General features: G+C 39.1%; 1 protein-coding gene across 1 annotated transcript in view; it reads left to right on the top strand.

The window, feature by feature from the left end:
* LOC145984365 (CAP-Gly domain-containing linker protein 3-like) overlaps window positions 1–10,502 on the top strand; it is a 30,478-nt gene extending 19,976 nt beyond the window's left edge. Inside the window, exon 3 of the mRNA XM_083118024.1 lies at window positions 10,359–10,502. Coding sequence (XP_082974150.1) covers window positions 10,359–10,370 — 12 coding nt within the window. The 3' untranslated portion in view covers window positions 10,371–10,502. The remainder of the gene's footprint in view (window positions 1–10,358) is intronic.
* The last annotated feature ends 11,524 nt before the right edge of the window (window positions 10,503–22,026 follow it).

Here is a 22,026-nt window from a genome sequence, read left to right as displayed (position 1 = left end):
AGGCTATTATATTGATTACACTTATACAGCGGGTGGGACTCCTGGTAACATTTAGGGCAACACACTGACACATGAAATGAACTCGCATTTCTTTTGGGACCGGAATCACTAAAGGGTTGTTTCACTGAGTATCCTTGTTGTTTGGGGGGTCTGGAAGATGCTGACAAACCTCTCACTTTCGTATCGAGGAAGGCTCGTAGCTGTTCAAACGTCGGAAGTTGATCGGCTGACACACTTAGCTCCCACTGCTGTCGTGACACACTGTCGAGCTTCTCCATGGTATTGAAAACCAAAATTGCATCCCAATGTTGAACTGGAACTTCTAGAACTCTGAGTACACGAACACACTCGGTTGTTACATCTGCGAGTTTTCGCAAGGCAACAGCTGATTCTGTCTGGATACAAGGTTGCGACACGAGTCACTTGATCGTGTCATTCACAAGAATGTGCCTTTGCTGATATCTACTGTTCAAAATTTCCCATGTTTCTTTGTAATTTGTGTCTGTAATCGTAATAGATTGCAGCAACAATGCAGGTTCACCACGTATACTAAACTTCGAATATTGAAGCTTCTGTGCAGTGGACAAAGAGCTATTATTATGTACAGACACAATGAACAAATCACGAAACAACAGCCACTGCTGTAAGTTTCCCGCGAACACAGGCAAGTCCAATTTAGGTAGTCTTACATCACTACCGGCTTTAACCGAAGATGCACTGGCAGCCATTGCCACGCCCTGCTGCTTTTGAGCACGATACAATGTCACCAACATCTGCTCTAATTGGTCTTGAATCGAGCTGATTTCTGCATCAAACTCCGCAAACTGCTCATCACTGCACTCTGAAGACAGATCACGTAAGAGCTTCTGAGTGTCCTCTGTTAATTGCACGGTTTTGTTGATGTACACGATGACGCTCTCTTGTGAGAGGGCGTCTGATGCAATCTTGTTTTCAACACGTGTAACTTCGCGTTTCAGAACACGTTTGCACGAAAGTATCTGCTCCATAGTTCACAACACTAATTATAGTCCAGACACAAAAGTCTGAACACACCCGGCATGGGAGAGAATGCACAAAAACTGCTGGTTAAGTCAATCACTGCACGTTGCACTTTCTGCGCAAATCCGGGTTTGGAGGACAATGAAGGGGCGTTACACCAATAAAACACCTGGCGTAACGTTCCCAAGTCCAGGAGTGTGTTGATCTCGTGTTGGGTTAAATAATGAAATCTCTCATAGCTCATGAAATACAAACATATATTATAATAATGGATATTATACACAAAGACACAGGTTATACGACAACGAAGTACCACCACTTGTGGTCGCATCGCGCTTTCTCACACACACACACACACACGAAGACATTCGAATTCAGTCAGTCCTGTTGCATCATGCATATGACACGTGCTTCATGTGGCAGACCCCCTGCCATCTAGCGAGCAACACTAACATAATTTTTAAATTTTAATTATATTACAGTACTGAACAGAATGGATTGTCCAGAAATCATGTACAAAGGTGTACACTGACCTCTTTCAAAGGAACTTTCACAGGCGTAAACCACCTCTTGCATCTTGTATTTTAAGAAATTCATTGTTCTGATTAATTGTATATGTGAATGGAAAACAAGAAATAACATCAGAGGATTTTATGCTCATTGGAGCAGACCAATTTGGTCAAGAGGAGCACCTTGTTTACAGAATGTAATTAATTTCACAGTTAATGTATTTAATTCTGAGAAAATAAATAGCTTAGCCCATTACCTGCAGTGAATCTATATATAGGCACTCGAAAAGTGGTCATTTTTGGCTGAGCATCTATATATAGGTGGCATTTCAAAGTTGACAGTTATATCGTGGCAAGTCATTTTTATAGACACCTCTTTTTTGTGCTTTTATTAGTCTACATGGGCAAACAATCCATTGTTAATGCTTTGTCGGTTCCTGAATATTTATTTTTCTGTTTTTTGTAATTAGTGTTTCCTTGTGTTTTACAATTTCTGACAGTCTCTCCTTATAGATTGCTTTGCTTAGCTTCATTATGTGGCAAGTCTTTTTATAGTTATCATTTTCAATGATAAATAAATTTGCAGTTGCATCTATATATTGATAATTTTTTTTAAAGCACTTTTGTTCAATTACGCTGCAAGGAAGGGGTTAATTCTGCCATTCAAATTGATACTTAGGAGCTGCTGGCCTGTGTGGCAGAGTGGTTAGCACATAGCGCTATGACTCCAGGGGTGTTAGGTTCGAATCCTGGCCTGGGCATGGTTGTATGTGCATGTTCATTAATCAATTTCATCATATCATAACTCATCCCCATATTCGCAATTAGCAAAAAATGGCAAAAAAGCTAAGTAAAGTAAACCAAATCAATCAATCTATAATGAGTACCAAGAATAAATGATTCCATCCATGCTTCTGGTGCCTCTCCTTTCCTTTTTCACGTGTGTTTCATCAATACATCTTGTTGTATGGAACTTTTGTATGTGTGTAGTTTGGTGATAAATCCCACTTGATCATAATTTCTCCCATATATGGAATACTTTTTTATTAGCATTACTTGCTCTCATAGTTATACCATATTGACCAAAAAATAAGCTACACTTTTTATCCCAAATTTCAAATGTTAAAAATTAAGTTCATTCTAGTTTTTTTGGACTTTTAACCACTGTTATTTGAAAGAGATTTACCAACGTTTCGGAGGCTGCATCTGCCTCCGTCTTCAGGGTAGCATGTCTAAAAGGTTGCCTTGGAGGATTATTCTAGGTGGCGTAGGCTCCACCAAATAAATCACCACTGATTAGCTACAAAAAAGAATTAAAAATTAAGGTATGACTTATATTTGTAGCCTTGGCTTTTAAAACATTTCATTATAACATATGCTGTTTAAAAATTATGCTTATTTCTCATTTTTAAATAATGAGTTATTCGAGGTGAAATCAACCAATCAAGAGGCACATTTCACCCTCACATATTTGATTCACTTGAAAATTTGTCATAGTGGAAGAGCCTCCTGAGGTTGGAAAATATTCAAATTTATACAAGGGTTACAGCAAAAGTCATGGCAACAATTTTTTGTCATGATAATACAGGTCAGGCAAGAAATTTTAAAATATACAGTGGAGACCCCATCACATGCAGTGTATTGTGACACCACTAGTTGGAATTGGCTGCCAAGACATTGAACTTAGGGAAGTGGGAAGTCAGTGCGTGTTTTAACAGTCGTGCAGGATGAATGTGACTCAGCATGAATAGCACCTGCATCCATCCTATTCGCTGGACCTTTCTCCTTGTGATATCGACCTCATACCAAAATTGAAGGAGCCATTGCATGGGATATGGGATTGCCACAGTAATGAGACATGAGATCAGAAGATTCTCTCATGGTGAGGCTGAGGGTATTTGGTGCCTTCCATATCGTTGGCAGCGTGTGTTCGATTCTTTGGGAGACTGATTCAAAGGACTGTAGATGCCATATGTACATGTATGTGTATGTGATTTTGTAATTAGAGGAATTAACACATTTGATATGAAAATTGAAGTTTCTTATTTTGTTTTTTTCTCTATCCTGATACAGATCTCTATAAATACGGAGAAACTAGTACTCACTTTTATCCAAGAAGCTGTGTTTTCTTTTTCGATTAATTTCAGTGGCCACTGCCACCATCCTCGTTGGAACTTGCTGTACTGTTGCTTGGCATGCGTATTTTGTTTGTAGTTCTCTGGCTGCCGCTAGGTGCACTGTTGTTAACTGTGCATCTCAGTCTGTGTCGTCTGCTATTTCCGGGCGATAACTGTTGTAGTAGTGGAATCCAAGTGTGGTGCGCTTGCCCACTATCGATGTTTAGCTCGTGCGGGAAGTGCATTATGGCATGCGTTTCCTTGGTTTTTGGTGTCCACGAGCATGTGGGCAGCGTGTTTGACTTGAATATTTTGATTTTTATGGCTATTGTATTTCATATGTTTAGCAAGACCAGTAGAGGGTTGGGCTTTTTTCGCATCTGCTAGGTGCTGTTGGATTCTTTCATTGACTGATCTGATGGACATGCCGATGTAATGTGCCTTGCATTCACACTCTGTATCGTATACACCTGGGTTATCAATGTGGGAGAGGAAGTACCGTTTGTGTTTGTTCAATTTATCAGCTATTTTGGAATTGGGTTTGTGTGCTACTTTGATGCCATATAGGAGAAGGTCTTTGGATATGCGGTTGGAAGTGGTGGGATGGTAGGGGAAGGCAAACCATTTATATTGCCTGCTGGAGGTTGATTGTGGTTGGGTTGTTTGCGGATGTGTTGAATGTGATTGGTTAGGGTGTCTGACCTGTATTTCCGCTCTACTGCACCAAGTGAAAAGTTGTGCTTCAGTGTAACCATGTTTCAGGGCTATTTCAGTGATTGTGGCTATCTATCTCCTATCGTAGATCCTCTTCTCTTCAACAGTAGGAGTAGGCTCTTTGATAAAAGTTCAGCCACAATTTTGCTTTTTGCTTGAGGGGGTGACTAGAGAGAGCATGTATATACTGGTTGCCTGCATCCGGTTTTCTATAGAGAGTGGTTGTGAATTTTTTAATTGCACGGCTGATGGTGATGTCCAGGAAGTTGATTTTACCATGTTTTTCTTGTTCTACAATGAAGTTGAGCCTGGGGTGGAAGCTATTTACAGACGGTTGTTCGGGATCTCTGGTGACGATTTTGAAAGCCGCTGGCGGCGCTGTTATCAACGTCAGTCCATCCAAACGGTGCATGGTGAGTCACGTCAGTACCGAGAATGCGTGTGCAGAGTGTTGTGCCATTTACCTACAATGATGCCGAAGAAAATTGGACCATACTGGGAGGGCTACATAACAGCCCTTTCCGATGCTAAATATAGCTATTCACCAATCAAAGGAATGTGCAAGAAGTGTGGTTTTGTGATCTCGAAGAACGGGATCGGTGCGGTATTGAACTAAAAAGGCAAAGGCTGACTGGGCCTAATTCCACAGGGGAAGAAACAGGCAAATCCGCAAGCAGCTACGAGTCGTACACCGGACATAGTGAGAAAAGTGAAGGCCCTTGTGTCAGGTGGTAACCCTGCCCCCCAAAGGAGTATCGCACGTAAGTTGGGAATGTCTGTGTCAACAGTGAACACCATAATCAAGAAGGACCTGCAACTAGAAATGCGGCATAAGTGGCGAGTTCACAAGCTGTTGCCTCGTCACATTGTGGAACGTCGCACGAACGCTAGAAAGCTCTATGAGATACCTTGCAGGGGAGAGATGGAAAAATGTGGTGACATTAGACGAAGCATATGTGTACCTTAGTGACTGTCACAAACCCCGCGCAATTTACTACCGCCCTCGCGACAAAAACAATTATCAAACATTGTATCGAGAATTCCAGGAAAGTTTTCCACGGGGTTTCATGATCATCGCTGGATACTGTTATAATGGCAAGCTAGCAATTCGCTGTGTAGCTAATAATGTGAAGGTGAACTCCACGTACTATCAGGATGAGGTTTTAGCACCCATTTATAACATAGATATCCCGGCACTGTATGGGAGGCCAAAAACCAGGTCTGGGTGCACCAAGATAAAGCATCCAGCCATACCTCCCGTTCGACTCGTCTGTTCTTACAGCGAATGGAGGTGGAAACTGACATCTGTGCAATTCCTTACAGCGACATTCCGGTCAAGATGCCAGATGGGTCACCCATGGACTTCTGTGCATTTGGACTCCTAAAACGGGCCTTAGGATAGACATCCATGCACTCTCAATGGCCTCTGGAAAGCCTGTCAGGAGGAGTTGGAAAAGTTGGACATGATAACTCTTCGGAAAAGTCTGTTGCAATGGAAATTACATTGTCGGGCTATAGCGCGGAATGCTGGTTTTCCAATTGAGCATGATTGTTGGTGGCGACATGGGTTTTCATGAACTTATCACCCTTCCAACATTGTCCTCATAGATCCCGAACGACCTTCTGTAGTTTGTTCACTAGAAGGTTGAGTTCTTCTGTCTTTTTTTATACAACTATTGTGTTGTCCACGTACCTTCCATATCGGATGTATTGTAGTTCTGGATTGTGGAGTATCTCTTTTTCAGCCAGGTGCATAACGATGTTGGCTAAAGGAGCTGATAGCAGATTGCCCATCGCAAGGCCCTCGGATTGATTGTAGAATTTATCCTCAAACTGAAAGTAATTGTGTTTTAGACAAACTTCTAATAGTCTGGTTATCTCTTGTACCTCTAGAGCAGGGATTCTGTAGATGAGATCACAACAACTGTAAGTGCTATGGGGATAAGAAATCCAAAAAATGTCAAAAAATGTACAATTCGAAGTAATTTTTCTTTCCTCCATTACTGTCATCAACTGATATCATATTCAGTATCTCATGAATTATAACAGCTAGAGATGTGCGATTATTCACATGAAGAATTCTTGAAGTGTAGCCTAGGAGAATGTATTATACCTATTTTTATCCCCCTTTTTATCTGTGCAATCCAAAGTTTGGCATAATGGTACCTATTTATACTCATGAACTATAAAATTAGGGAGGTTCTTTTGAGTATATTTGAAAGGTTTCTAAATATAACACAAGGCTTATGATATTTGTAAAATAGACCATCTTCATTCAAAGATTTAAAGCTCTTCTCCATACATTGCACTGTGCTATGAAGACATTAAAATGTGGTGGCAAGGCTCCACATATTCTCTATCTCTGTCATAGTGAAAGTGATTAGATAAGGATCAGACTGGTTGAGAGTGACTGGACCCAGAGCCTCTTGTGCAGGGATATTTGGGGAGCATTTAGACAGAAGCGACAAATGATATGTGTCACTTGAAAAGAAACCCTGAGAAATAAATGTGACCTTTCATACTGTAGTGACACAAGCTACACCTGTTGTTTGTCACTTGGACTGGTCTATTTTCTCAATGGCTTTCATCGTATCACCTTGATCTGTTGATGGCGCATGTGCAGTGAATGCTTTATTTCAGCAGGCTGGAAGGGAAAGTGCCTGTTTCTGTGTGTGTGCAGTTTATGGTTATGCCGCTTGCCACTTGAGTCTGAACCCTCCGTGTCATTTGTCGCTGAGAGCTCTCCAACGGAAAATGCGTGTCTGAGATCACCCACTCTCGGTCTCCCATGTGGTAGTTAGATGCCACTTCCATGATTCGTAGCACCTGGATATAACTGTTGGTAATGATATGATATGATATTGACCACTTGCTATCATAGTAACTATGGTATGTAGAGAGCATGGTGGTTCATGTGAGTGGCCTAAAATTTTAACCTGTATCACATACCTGCATGGACAAATCAGTGTTAAAGTTGGCCTGAAATATCTTGATATTGATTCATACCCAGTGGGGCATAATTCAATTATACAATATATCCACAGCTCCAAATGATATACAAGTTATAATTTGTTGATTTCTGATATGTCATTGTACATTAAATAAGTTCATTAATCAGAAAAGTGATAAAATGAATGCAGCAATTTTGCAATGCAATAAATCATTGTTTAGTTTGACATTTAATTACAGATGGCAATATTAGTATTTTTATTTTATTAAGGTGTATTATTATGATGATAATGTGCAACTTTTGCAATTTGAATGAAATATTTGCATTGAGGATGGATTAGAAAAAGCTCCACATTTTAAGTGGCACCACATTAGATGATTAGTAATGATTATATATTTATAATGCATGGATCCTGTGGAAACAAGTCCCAAACGTTCATACACGGAACACTTTTACTCAATTAAGAAAACATAGCAAAAACTTAATGCAAAGATACTATAAATATTACATTCAAACTGTGACGGAAAGTGCTGCTAAAAACCCCAAAATGTTCTGGACGCTAATTAACTCACGCCGACAACACGACCGTATTCCCGTTCAAGTCTCCTGGAATGGTAAGTCTGCTACAAAGAAGGAGCGCACATCACTTTTTAACTCGTATTTTCACAGCAACTTTACAAATAATATCGATATCGCACTGCCTGAAGTCAAGCCCATCACTCCTTACACACTCTCTCAAATCTCAACTAACTGCAATGAAGTCCACGAATTATTAAAATCTCTTTCATGTTCTAAAGCTAACGCTCCTAATGATATCCCTGGCATATTTCTACAACGATTAGCCCATATTCTATCCAAACCAATCAGCATAATCTTTAACAAATGTTTTTCCGAGGGTGTATTTCCTCTTGCATGGAAGCAAGCAAATATGGTTCCTATACTCAAACACGGAAACAAAACTCACGTTACTTCTTATCGTCCAATTTCCTTACTTCCTGCACTTGCACTACTAGCCGAAAAAATAATTTCCAATCGTATCCTTGCGCATGCTACTCCGTTCCTCTCTCCCACTCAACACGGTTTTCTTCCTCATGCTTCATGTGACACAAACCTTGCTTGTTTGTTCACCAACGCGGTTAACTGCCTGAGTGCCAAGCAAGACATGGATGTCGTTTACTTAGATTTTTCTAAAGCGTTTGACTCTGTCCCTCATACAAAACTCATCCATAAACTTTCAAACAGATTCAACATTCACGGACCTCTTCTTAAATTACTATCATCTTACTTGCACAATAGAAAGCAAAAGGTTATCATATCTGGTTGCTCTTCGTCATGGCTCCCTGTAGTTTCCGGTGTGCCTCAAGGAAGTTCTCTAGGGCCCCTGTGTTTCACTCTTTTCATGGACGATATTCATGAATATATTTCTCCAGAATGCTCAATTTTATTGTATGCTGATGACTGTAAGTTATTTAGAAACATCGCTTCAGTTGAAGACACTTGTTCCATGCAAGACAATCTCACACACATTGAACGCTGGTGCCAAGACTGGAATCTAAAAATAAATCCCGAGAAATCTGTTTTTATGAGGTTTACCCTCAAATCCAATTTTACAGCACCATCCTATAGATTATGCAACAAAATCATCCCGTTCGTACAACAGCACAAAGATCTTGGAGTCATTTTCGACAGCAAACTCACTTTCAGCCACCACATAGATTACATAACTTCGAGAGCCATGAAAACCCTTGGGCTAATTTACAGATTCACAGATATCACACATGTTTCTGCCCTCAAAACCTACTTTACATCGTGCGTCGTACCTATTCTTGAATATGGTTCCTGTATTTGGTCAATGGCCTGTGATAGCAATATAAAGAGAACAAACAAAGTGGTAAATTTCTTTATCAGAATAGTCAAACATAGATGCCCAGCCCTTGCAAACTTTTCCAAACATGAAATTCTATCCACTCTTCAAATTCACGATCCTTCCCTTCGCCGTCAAGTTTCAGATCTAACATTTCTTTTCAAAATCATGAATGGACAACTTTTCACTAACGAACTCTTGCCACATCTTCACATCCGGATCCCACGTACCAACAGCAAATGCAACAACTTCTTTTATACAAAAACCTCAAGGCTATCCCTAGAACAAAGGTCATTGCTCTATAGGCTACAAACAAGATACAATACACTAGTTGATCCTCCAGGCTTCCATCTATCTAAGCAGGCTTTCAGAAATGCATGCATCAAGCAGCTGAAGAGTAATTAATATTTTTTATACCCTTGTTATTGTTTTATTATTATTGTTTAATTTTTATTATTTTTATTGTATTATTCTTGTTACATATGTGCTTCTCATTTGTTAATTTCTATTTCTCTTGCTGTTGATATCCTGATATAAAATGGATTCTCTCTGTATTCAGGATTTCTCAAATAAATAAATAAATAATTGCTGTTGAAAATGGACATGTGTGTATTTATGTACTATACGATTTATATATATTGTATATATTTTTGGAGCTTGAGATGAATGTTCAGACATGGTGAATGGTTAACACTACATTACAAACATTTGCAAATATTGTTGACTGTTATGAATGCCAGTTTGATACTCAGTCTAAAACATCACTTATGGTGTTCATATGGTGGCATACTCTGAAATAGTATTTATTTTTTTTATTGTCAAAACGTATAAATATCCTTTTGCATTTTCTTTGTCTAAGCCATGGATATATTTTTTCACAAGCCTGTGGCTAAAGAATTTGTAATTATTTATCAAAGAAAAACATGTTGTCATCCAATGATTAATGGTCCAGCATGTTTTTTGTTTTTGTTTTTGGTTGAAGTATTAAATAAGCTAAAAGCATGTACAAATTTTAAATGCAGCTATACAAATATTAGGAGCTTTTGCATGAAATTTGTCCACAACTAGTTTTACGTTGTGTGCCTCTATTGTTAACTTTGGTGTTTGGATTGTGTTTTTTAATTTTATACCTCACAACTATTTCATAAGCAGCTGATGCAATGTTAAATTTCTGGATATCACAAGATTTTTTAATTTTCTGTCAGGAGTGGATATAAATAATTCTTGCCATGAATATGACAATGGCACTGCACTGCACATAACAGCTGGGAATTTGTGCTTGGAAGCAGCCGGTGTTCTTATCCAGTTTGGAGCAGATCTTGTGACGAAGGATGATTTAGGATGAATTCCTTTGGGTAAGTCACATATTGTTTTAATACCACTAGTACCACCACTGTCATCAGGACATTGTTATGACCCATGTTAGAAAAGGAAAATATCTTCGAAAATATTGCTCACAGTGAGCCAGGACTTGGACTGTCAGCATGGTCTCGATATTGTAGATATGAAGGGATACCTTTGCAGCTGTGAAACATCGCAACACAATTGAATTGCAAATTTCAGCTGTTTTTAGCTCCAAATTTGTCAATTTTGGCCTAACTTAACACATTATGTATCAAATCACAAATGTGATTGTTTTTTGAAGCTTTATTGTAATTTGAACAATATACGAGAGTAAGTCATAAGTCGCAAAATGGAATAGAAAGAAAAGTTGAAATAGTTACGTGATGAAATGTGGCTTATTTTTCAACGTAATCTCCGTGAACATTTAGGCATGTGTTCCAGCATTTTACAAGTCCCTCAAAGCTGGCATCGAGGGAGGTTTGTGGTTGGTGTTGTAGCCAGCTGGTAACCTCCCGATGGATCTCCTCCATATCCTAGAAACTGTGACCACCCAGGTGATTCTTCAGTGGGCCGAAGAGACAAAAGTCGGATGGTGCCAAATCTGGGCTGTAGGCTGGATGTTCCAGTCGTTCCCAACCTAGGGACCGTATGTGAGCCACTAAAAGGGGGGGGGGGGCACAGGGGACGAGGTCATCCAGCCACCTCTCTCCTTGCTCACAATGTAACCCTCTCTCCCAGCTTAGTTGCCGTAGATGGCATTTCCTTTTTGCCTATTAATCGCTGGGAGCAGTTGTGCCCCTCTAGGATTATGGTTTTACTACAGTGGGGTTGGGAAAAGGAACATTGGAAAGATCAAGATTAAGCTACCTTAGTTCCTGAAGATTAAAACCAAGGTCTGTGTACTATGGGTTCCTATCTTGTTTTCATGTTTTAACAATAAGAAATACAACATAAATAATATATGAAAAATACATGTATAAGAATAATATAATATGACTATTAAAGAATATAGTGAAAATATAATTTAATATTATAATCTTAGATAAGTGGTGTCTAATAAAATAAAGAATTGTATGAGTGGAATATAATCTGAGTGTTGTTCAGGTTGTGTAACAGACACTGTTTAGGTCTGTGGACCTGTTTCCATAAAAAAAGTAGTTATGATGTATAAGGTCCTTAGACCCTTAGCTTCTTGATGTTAGGAGAATTGCTAAACTTGTAACCCTTAGAAGGTGGGTTAATCGCTTCTTCTTCTTTCTTCTTCCAGTTCCATTTTCCCTTCCTTCCTTACTCTTTAAGACAGTAGAAAAACATACAAAGAACACCATTAAAAATAATATATACAAAATAACAACATAGAATTAGAAGAAATATAAAGATGAATATATAGTATATAAGTAAAAATATGAATTGCAATAAAATGAAAATTGCTAAGACAATTTAACTTCTTTGATGGTACGAAGACCATGCCCTTAATTAGCGTAACCATGGATAATTTATTCCATGGGAGAGAGAAAATAAGTGATAATCTAATTTATGTTATAATCAACAATCAGGTCCATAGACCTGTATTATCAGAAGAGAAAGTTTAAAGTGTTTGGTCCCTCAGCTACTCGATGTTACGAGAATTGCTGATCTGCAGCAATTCAAAGCTATTTCATTTTGCGACTTATATATTGACTTTCCCTCGTATTATCTGTAAACAAGTAGCTTGTAGCTGCTTTTCAACCAGTACTTAATTTCTTGACATTTGACGTGTTTATACATGTCGTTATGCACATATGCAAGTATTTTATTTGATAGATATTTTCTGCCTGTGCCTTTAGCTAGGGAGGAGAAAAAGAAAAGCCCCTTCCTGCTCCAAATCCATATTGTTAAGCTGAGAAAGAGACCAAAAAGGAAATCTATGTTAATGCATCTTCCATGTGGGGACTGGTGTGCTACAGTTTGAGAACGTTTTCCCACCTTGCGAGCTCATGGGAGAGGGAGATCCCTCACCTGAAGACCACATGTTTTCAATTATCCTGCTAGAGTTGTAGAGGATAATGTTTTAGTGAGAGGTGGGAAGGGAGGGGCAGCAATAGAAACATATTATCTATCAGTGTCAGATCCTGCTGGGAACCCCGAGTGGTAGATGACGTGTAAATACAATACACCAATAATTTATTCCAAAATCAATCATATGCTTTGCAGCAAGTGCAAACACATACAGTTGGATAGATGAAATTGGGCAAGGCATTTGTTGGATTGATAAAGAAACACATTTACATTTGCAAACAGTAAATTCCCATTCACCCCCAAGCATGTGTATAAATAGAATTCTTCCAAAAAGTGTTTTTTACAATAAATCACCAGCAGCAACCATGCAATAGAAAGGGAGATCGAAGTTGCTCCCAAAGTTCCTCAGCCAAAGAGAGATAATACTTTGGTTGTCAAACAGTCATGCTGAACTACTTTCCAACAACAATTCAAGGTTATCAGTTCAAATCTGGATCTTGGTGTGACATCAAGGCCTTGTTGGACAATATAAGAGCCAAACTCAAACATTTTACCATCGTTCAAGTACACAGACTCTTCATTTTGGCAATGGCATCTATAATTGTAAAATAAAGATGCTGCTGACAGGGTGGCTACTCACGAGGAATTCCTTGAATTCCAGGATTTATGCATGAATTATTGGCTCCAGGAATTATATGTGAATTATGCGTGAACTTTTCTCCGTAGACGTGAAAAATTTCAGCTTTTGTTAATCCAAACATCTTTGAATCCATACGTATTTATAAATGCCCTGTACCATGTTTTCACAGTTTAGCTTTTATTTTAATTGAGTAAGGAAAATAATAAAGCTGCAGTGAAAACAAACCGAAATCTCTCAATCTCTATACTTTATTAATGTTATTTGCAGAATAATCTATCTGACACACAGCAATTCATGAAAAGGCGATGGCGCAATGGTTGTGTTGTCACCTTATAATCAAAGGGTACCAGGTTCGATACCCGGAGGAGGCACCTACTTTAAACCAGTGCTGTCCCAGCCCAGTTTTCCCCCATGCAGGTTTTTTCAGAAAAAAACACCTTGAAAAACACCAAAAAACCGAGTCAAAAAGTTTTTTTTTCTTCAGAAAATGTTGTAAATTATTGCTTTAAATACTTGAGGTTCTACTATTGTCATTTTTTTTTGGAAAACTTGTAAAGGAGAGCTTATAATGCTAAAAATAATGAATGTAATACAAGTCATAGTGAGTTTTTTCAGGCTATTTTCCTCAAATCATGATAAAAATCTACTTTTAGCAGAAATAAAAATAATACATATCCAAGGAACAAAAAAGAAAAAGTATCAGAAATTTTTAGATAAAACTTTTGCATTATTGATACAGCATAGTTGAACAAAGCTTATAATTTTAAAGTGTTTTAGCTTTTTGGTTATCAGTCACTTCCTTATGATGCAGGGGAAGTAATAGTGATACATCATAGTTTCAACTGTAATGATCAATTGATACAATAAATTTTTTGCATGTTTAAGCATTACAAGGCAGAATTGAGTACATTTTATTGAAGTGTCCTTAATTGTGGCTTAATGAAATCTGAACATTCTTTAAATGATTTTTCTCATTTCTCATCATAATGGGTTGCTTGCCTATGCAAGACAAATGTTATTTATGTCTGGTTAGGAGCTTGTTACCCATGTAAGTCTTGCACCTTCATGATCTACCACAATTATAGTTTCTTTTTTCTTTTTTCTTACTTTCTTTTAAGGGTGTATAGGGTACAGTCATGGACACTTCTGGGTTGTAACGATTCCATTGAAAGTTAATGGAATTGTTATAACCCAGAAGTGTCCGTAACTCTACACAAGTAAATACAGTGTACATATATACTTTCATATTTTGATCATTTTTGACATTTTCAAACCTTTTGTGCTGCACACCTTTATTTTGTTGTTATTAGTACTATTTCTTATTTTCTTTCCTTGTTGGCAAGCCCATAATTTTTTCTTCTTTGCTGTTCTCAGATCAACTGTTTCTTGTTTATTTTTGTCACACCAGAAGACAGAGAGGCCGTAGGGCTACCCCAACCCTTCATTCCAGGGACACCCCAGGATCCAGTATAACCAAACCCCGACATAAGTAACTAATTTTACATTTTCATAATTTGGACAATTAATTAATTAATAGAATGCTCTATCCATTGCATATGAGTGATGTGTGGTTATATATGTAATAAGAGAGTACTAAAGCTACAACAAGGAATGTATACAGGAACTAAGCTAGGGGTGAATAAGGACACAAGTGTTTTTCTTGGTGAGGTTTATAGATCGAGAGTACAGTGGATGGGAGGATGTACGATCCACTCAGTTGTGCTACACCACGAGAAGATGAGCTGCTACCACCAGATCAATTTAGTGTTCTGCAGGCGAGGATAGTTGATCCAGACATGTAAGTTAAGTCCGACTGCAGTAGTGGGAGTGGCACTTTCTACTATCGGCCCTCGTCTCCAAAACCCTCACGGACAGAGGAAATGTGGAAGCTAAGTGTGTGTTCCTCCACTTTATCAAGGTGAAACTTGACGTGCACGAACTGAACAAAACTCATAATTCGAATATTTTTTCCTTTCCTTGGCCAATGGGGTTTTATCTTATGTTAAACAAGTGGGTGGGAGAGTTGTAATTATTGATTTTGTTTATTTCATTCTATAGAATAGATTATATAGTATAAATTGACAGCTATTTATTTTCATTGTTGACTAAGAATAATAATAGTGAATGGCAGCAACCCTTTCCCAGTGCCTGGTTGGAGTGGTGACAGAGGAGAATGAACCCTGGAAGTCTCGTGCTCTGACTATTCTTAACCCTTTGCTACCGCCCTGCAAAGTACACTTGGAATAGATTATAGTTTTGAGCTTTGTGCATGAAACTTACAGGAGCATTATGTACTTGCACTATAAATTGACAATAAAATTATCAAAATATGGTGCATGGTTTAGGAGGAGAATGACTTAGGGTTAATGGGCATAGGCATGTCATGTGTTTAGTGGCTATGATAACTGCAGTAAATTTACAATCATTTAGGTAAAATTATTTCTGGAGCTAGAAAACTTGAGTAAAATTGGACAATATGTTTGAAGATGGTGGATGAAAAACTGATTTTCCCCATGTTGCAGGCTCCATGCTATGCTCTACACCTTTTTTTGTTCAAAACTGTCTCGAATACATTTTCAGATGTATAAGGAATTAAATTGAGTCATTTTAGAGATTTCAATGGTCCATAATTTTGCAGTAAAACTTTTAAAATAATATTTCATAGCATAGGAGAGGAGTGTGGTTGTAAAATCCCAAGCGTTGTAATTTTTATAGTTGCAAGATAACTTGAAGGATTAGTCTCACATTCTGTTTGCAGAAAATTGGTCACCGTGTTTAAAGATAGTAGACGACAGACCGGTTTAACTGTCTCCCGAGCATCTTGATCGAGATCCTCTTGCATACTCGTAGTTTTTACGTTATAATGTTGCTGTTTTTTGCTGGATTTGTGATTTTTTTCTTTTACATTATTGTTAACACATATATTAAACAATTATGATACTTGCATGTCTTTGTGTTGATTTTTTTGTGCAGCTTCCTCACAAAGGAGAAAGATTTCTGAAAACAAAGGCTGGATTTGTTAGCAATTCTTTTCTTCCACCACTGGAAAATAGCCGGGTGAAAAGTTTGCTACTCGGTACCCAAGGTCACAAGGAATTTTCCCCATGTTGCCACAAGGGGGGAGGGGGGAAGAAGGGTTGAGGAAACTTCACCATTACAAAGAAAAGTTGAAAAGCAAGACGAAAACAGGTCTTTGGTGCCAAGCACATGTTTTTCAAGTTGCTGCAATGTGACCTGCGTTGTCTAAAAGTTCCTTCTTGCTCTTCCAAGACTTTCCACCCGAACGTGAGGCACTTGGGTTTCCGCCGTCAGTTGGCTATAAGTCTTTTGGAGACAAGTGGCAGGCCAGACACCCAGCCTGCGGCACAGCCTGGACCATCTGGGGCCAGAACACCATCTTCTACACACGCTAAGCGGTACGAGGTTCGTAGCTTCTGCCATTTCCCCAAAATGGTAAGAGAATAGCAACAATGTGCACTGTGCGGGCCACGAACCAAACGCCGCTGCATCGCGTGTGATGTGCCGCTTTGTCTGGAGTCGTGATTTATGGAGTACTATCAGTGAGAGTCATGGCTCCAGACCAAGCATGGGAACTGCAGCAGCAGAGGTAAGAACAAAAGACATCATATTTGTACTTCTTTTCCAATGACTTTCTGACCAAATGTGCACTTATGTATATTTTGAAAGAGTCAGTGGCACACAGACATGTCATTTTGGGGCTACAAGTCGTGTTCTATTGGTCATATGATAATAGTGCAATTATTTTCTTGTTCCTAAAACTCTAGCGATTATTTCCATGTGTATTGTTACAATGTCTTGTACTTTTTGTCAACGTGGGGTGGGGGTGGGGGTGAAACCCCTATTTTTTCAAAAAAAAATCTTGAATTGTCAGGATCATCCCCTTTTTCCCTCCATATATATGCAGAATGTGCATAAATTTTATATAGTCCAAATATATGGTTCATTCAGAGTACAACGATATATCATTTGTCTGTCTATGGCAATTAGCGTCCGTAATCAGCCAGACTATTGGACGAAATCAGCCAGACAATTGAATGTGGCAAAATTGTAATTTATCATGTTAATACACGGATGCTTGAAACATCCAGAAAGATAATGGGGAAACACAACTGTGATAAACTGTGAAATAACTGCATTGAAGCAGATTGAAAATATTGTGTTGCATAGTACAGTGAGTTTCATAGTCGAGTGTTCCAAAGAGCGGCAGCCGTTAACATTAGGCAGCGAGAGCGTGTCTGCCGGCAAACTGGATGCAACATCCACATAACTGGAACCTATGTAATGAAATAAGCTCAAACACTCGTACAATTACACGGACAGTTAAAATTAAAATGAGCACATACCTTGTTACAAGAGCTTACAAAAAATTATGGCATTCCTTAAAGAAATTTTCACTAACACGTATCAGTTCCTCTTCCGAAATTGTTTCAATTACTCTCCCAATATTTTATTTGATTTCTTCCAATGTATGGTTTCAGGCTTAAAAGCTTGGTAGCTCGCCATGCAGATGATATGAAAATGCCTGTTTCTTGTGCAAGGCACCAGAGGGATTTTTGAAAAGTGTGTACCAATCGTGCTCCAACGTCATCTAGTTTCTCCCCAGTAAGCACACACTGTTTCGCCATTTGCCACTTCTTATCAAGAACAGACGCTGTTTCCCTAAATTTGCTCATAAGTTCTCGAACATTGTCTCTGTGTGGAACAGGAACATCTGGGGATTCTGTTGACAAAGGCCTTCTTACTTCCCTACAAGAATTCTTAATGATATAAGAGTCGTACATAAAAATGCGTAGTTTTAAATTGTACGTAGCATTATTAGACAGCAGAAAAGCACCAGTAGTATGTAAACTAAAACAAAACAATCTAAAACACTTGTATGTATATACCTTAACAGTTCACAAACATTTGCAAAGTAGACACCAGCTACCTGGATACTGAAGCAATGACATGTTCCGTGCCAAGGTCAGTGTACAGCTGTGGGTCTAATTACTGGCAGATGCCCGGGGCCTCCCCCATGGCACAGTGGTAGCATTTTTGCCTTGTAATCAAGGGGTCCCAGGTTCGATACCCGGTGGAGGCACAAGTGGTTCGGATCCCACTTTAAACTGTAGGTCCAAACCCGATTAGCCTTACTGTGCATAAAGTGGACTTACAACAGCAAACTCAAGCAATGCTGGCAGATGCCCTCCCACCAGCCAGCATGTTAGGTGCTGCTTCACGGAAAAGACTACACAGAAAGGCACTATATTTTTGGATTATTAAATCGTCTATGTCGCATGAAATAAATGAGATAAAAAATGTGTTTGTAACTGTACCATTATTCATTCCAAAACAGGCACAACACTGCATTTACAAAATAAATTGTTTCATAAACTGAAGTTCAGAATGGAATATTCACTAATGGAATTTATTAAAAATGTGCTGCATCTTGAAAAGCATATACTTTAACATGCTTAAATTTGAATATCGTTACAGGGGGAAGAAAGTAAACCTGATTGATAAAATAAAAAGTATCACTTGAAAGAGTTAATAGTTATTGCTATTTTTCTGGGAAGAATGTTTATGACACTATCAAAGTTGATTTGTTATGTTACTGTGTTGCTTGTTAATGTGTTCATCATAACAACTACTCAAAATTGTGTTTGTTCATAAATGATGATGCATCCAAGTATACAGACACACACACACACAAATGCATTTATCTTGTTTGATTTGGTTTATTTTACTTCTCTTTTGTGTCACATTTGACTAATCACGAAGATGAGAATGAGTGATATGATGAAATTGATGAAGGGATACACAAAAAATATCCATGCTGAGGCTGGAATTTGAACCCAGGTCCCTGTGGCATCTCGTGGCCTCAAATTTGGCCGGAATGAATTACAAAAAAAAGGTATTTTTTTCTTCTAGACTACGAAACTGGACTTACTTTTTTGAAAGAATTTAAAATGTAATGACAAATTACATGAATTACAAAAATACGGGTATTTATCTTCTTCTAAACTTCAAAACTGGACTTATTTTTTTAAAGAATTTAAAATATAATGACAATTCACATGATTACAAAAGAAACAGGTATTGTTGTGAAACATACCTTTCTACGAACGTTGACTCCTGTTCTTCTGCTCAGCAAATTTTGTTATTACTTTTTCGTTGAAGCCCTCTATGTTTGAAATGTATTCTACACTGCTCACCATTAAAATTGCAACACCCAGAAGGAAATGAGATAGAAACACGAAACTTGGCAAATATGTAGTTCATAATAAGATAAGAAAATGATTACAGTTAGAGCTCGGTGGTGTGACATGTGACACGTATAACATGGTTGCATAACCCCAAGGAGCTAGTAGCGTGTACAGCCTCCACGGGCGGCAATAACTGCTGCAACACGGCGAGGCATGAGTCTATCGATGTCTTCTTGCGGTATGGCATCCCAAACGGCTTCCACACGGTGCCAGAGGTCTTCAACATTACATGCCGGAAACCTGAGTTGGGCCAGCCGGCGACCCACCATGGACCAGACATGTTCAGTTGGCGACATATCCGGCGAATGTGCTGGCCAAGGAAGCAGGGGCACTAGGTTAGCTTCCATAAATGCGAGGACATTCCTTGCAACATGGTGGCGTGCATTATCCTGTTGAAAAGTGGCTTTATGCAGTGCATGGATTAATGGGACAGCAACAGGGGTGAGAACCTGTGTGATGTACCGTTGGCTGATCAATGTCCCTTGAATGCGTATGAGATGCGAACGAACACCTATGACGATGGCACACCATACCATGATACCCAATGAAGGTCCTGTGTGATGATGCATGATGCAGGCATCATGAAGCCTAGTGCCACGGTGCCGCCACACGCGTGTAAGTCCATCATGATGTTGTATACAGAATCGGGATTCATCGGAGAACACTACAGCATTCCACTCCACCATCCATGCACGACGGTCTTGGCACCATCTCAGACGCAAACGCCTATGCTCTAGCGTCAGAGGAATCCGCAACAGTGGGCGCCGGGAAAAAATTCCCCGGTTCGCCAAACGATGAAGCACGGTTTGTGGGGACACTGAACATTGTAAAACATCCCGTACTTCATGCGCAATCCTCGTTGACGTGGCTGTTCTGTCTGTAAGAGCCATGCATATCAGACATCTGTCCTCTCGTTCCGTCGTCCTACGCGGAGGTTGTGAACCTCTACGTCGCTCTACAGTGCCTTCCTGGACCCACTGGTTCCATACACGGATCACTGTGGATGCATTCCGTCCTACAGGGGCACCGATCTCATGGTAGGATAATCCGCATTCACGGTATGCAACAATTCGGCCGCGATCGAACTGGGAAACCTGCTGGAATCGCTGCCGTATTCGACGATGTGGCATTGCTGACTGATTTTAACACACTACACTCACGACCATGAACTTTCACTGCTCTTCTGCACCTATCTGACCTGCTACAGGTACCACTTACCAGATGGCGTGGCAGGCGCACATGACGCATGACGGCCTTGAACACCTAATCATTTCCTTCTGCACCTCTCCTCTACACACTGTGCACATTTCGTCCGATTCCGATTACTCCTTCTGGGTGTTGCATTTTTAATGGCGAGCAGTTTATCTCTATTGTAAGCAAGTGCCAAGGAATTTGGTCTGTGTTGTCCAATTGCATTTCTTAAGCAGGTTTTAATACGCTTCAATGTGCTGAAACATCGTTCAGATTCAGCTGTTGCCACTGGAGTTATTAAAACTATGTTTGTCATTTTTACTGTTTCTGAAAAGGTACCCTCTAAATAATTTTAAATAAAAAATGAATGCAATCTACTGATAGAGTTTATGTTTTTCAACTCTTCACTACAATAAAGAACACGAAGTTCCCTCTTTAGTTTTCCCTCTTCTATGAAGGGATAATAAATCTGGGAAGATGCCTCTGTTTAAAGATTGTTCTCTTTCATTATGTCCTCGTAGAGCAAGTTCATGTCGACCACAGAATTTTAAGCAATCGATAATTCTATTTAATATATGCCTATTTTTCCAGACAAATTCATTGTCTCTTGTAATTGACAGCCTATGTCCTTCATCAATTTGTGTTCGAACATCAACCCTGCCAAACTCACTCAAACATAACGATTGAAAGCCGCGAAAACACTACAGAACAACACGCGAGATCAAACGCGATGCCACGGAGCTAGCCCCGAATCAGCTCTCAAATCCATTGCACTCTTCCCTCCTCTCTGTGCTAGCATGTGACCTTCACTGTAGCGTAGGTGGGTGTAGGCCACGCCTTCCTTTGCGATGTGCCCCAGAAAACGATAATTGACATCAATGCCACTAGGAGCGCTGTCGTATCCATTGCAACAGACGATGAATTTACATGGGTAAAAATCACCTTTTAAAAGACTGTGTGATAGTTATGCATTATGGTGATTGATAATTATGTGAATACGTCGTTTTTCTTTAGGGGCTAAGCCCCGGAAGCCCCAAGGGACGAGATGCCACTGCCAGGTCCCCTTGCATCATAGGCATTTCACTCATTAAAATTAAATGTTATTAGTCCTTGCCTAAAAGGTGCCAGAATGGAATACAGTTGTTGACTGCAGGAAAAAAAGCACTGAGCTGATACCGATGTCGATACTCTTCCTGATTCCCACCGATACAGATACTTGAAAATTGCAACAATTAAAATTTGTTCAAAATACTGACCAATATTGGTGTGTAAATATTTGTCTCAAATTATATGCATATATTTACCACGAAATTTGCTGTAGAATATTTTAGAATTACATGAGAATTAAGTTAGATATTGTGTAATCACAAAATATAGTTTTTCCTACAAAATAAAAAGAAAGTTTGAATTTTAGATAATTTCGAGGATCATTAG

This window comes from Lepisma saccharinum, chromosome 2 (assembly GCF_977018435.1).
Source record: "Lepisma saccharinum chromosome 2, izLepSacc3.1, whole genome shotgun sequence".
In the NCBI taxonomy this organism is placed as follows: domain Eukaryota; kingdom Metazoa; phylum Arthropoda; class Insecta; order Zygentoma; family Lepismatidae; genus Lepisma; species Lepisma saccharinum.
This window is presented reverse-complemented; position numbering and strand designations above follow the sequence as displayed.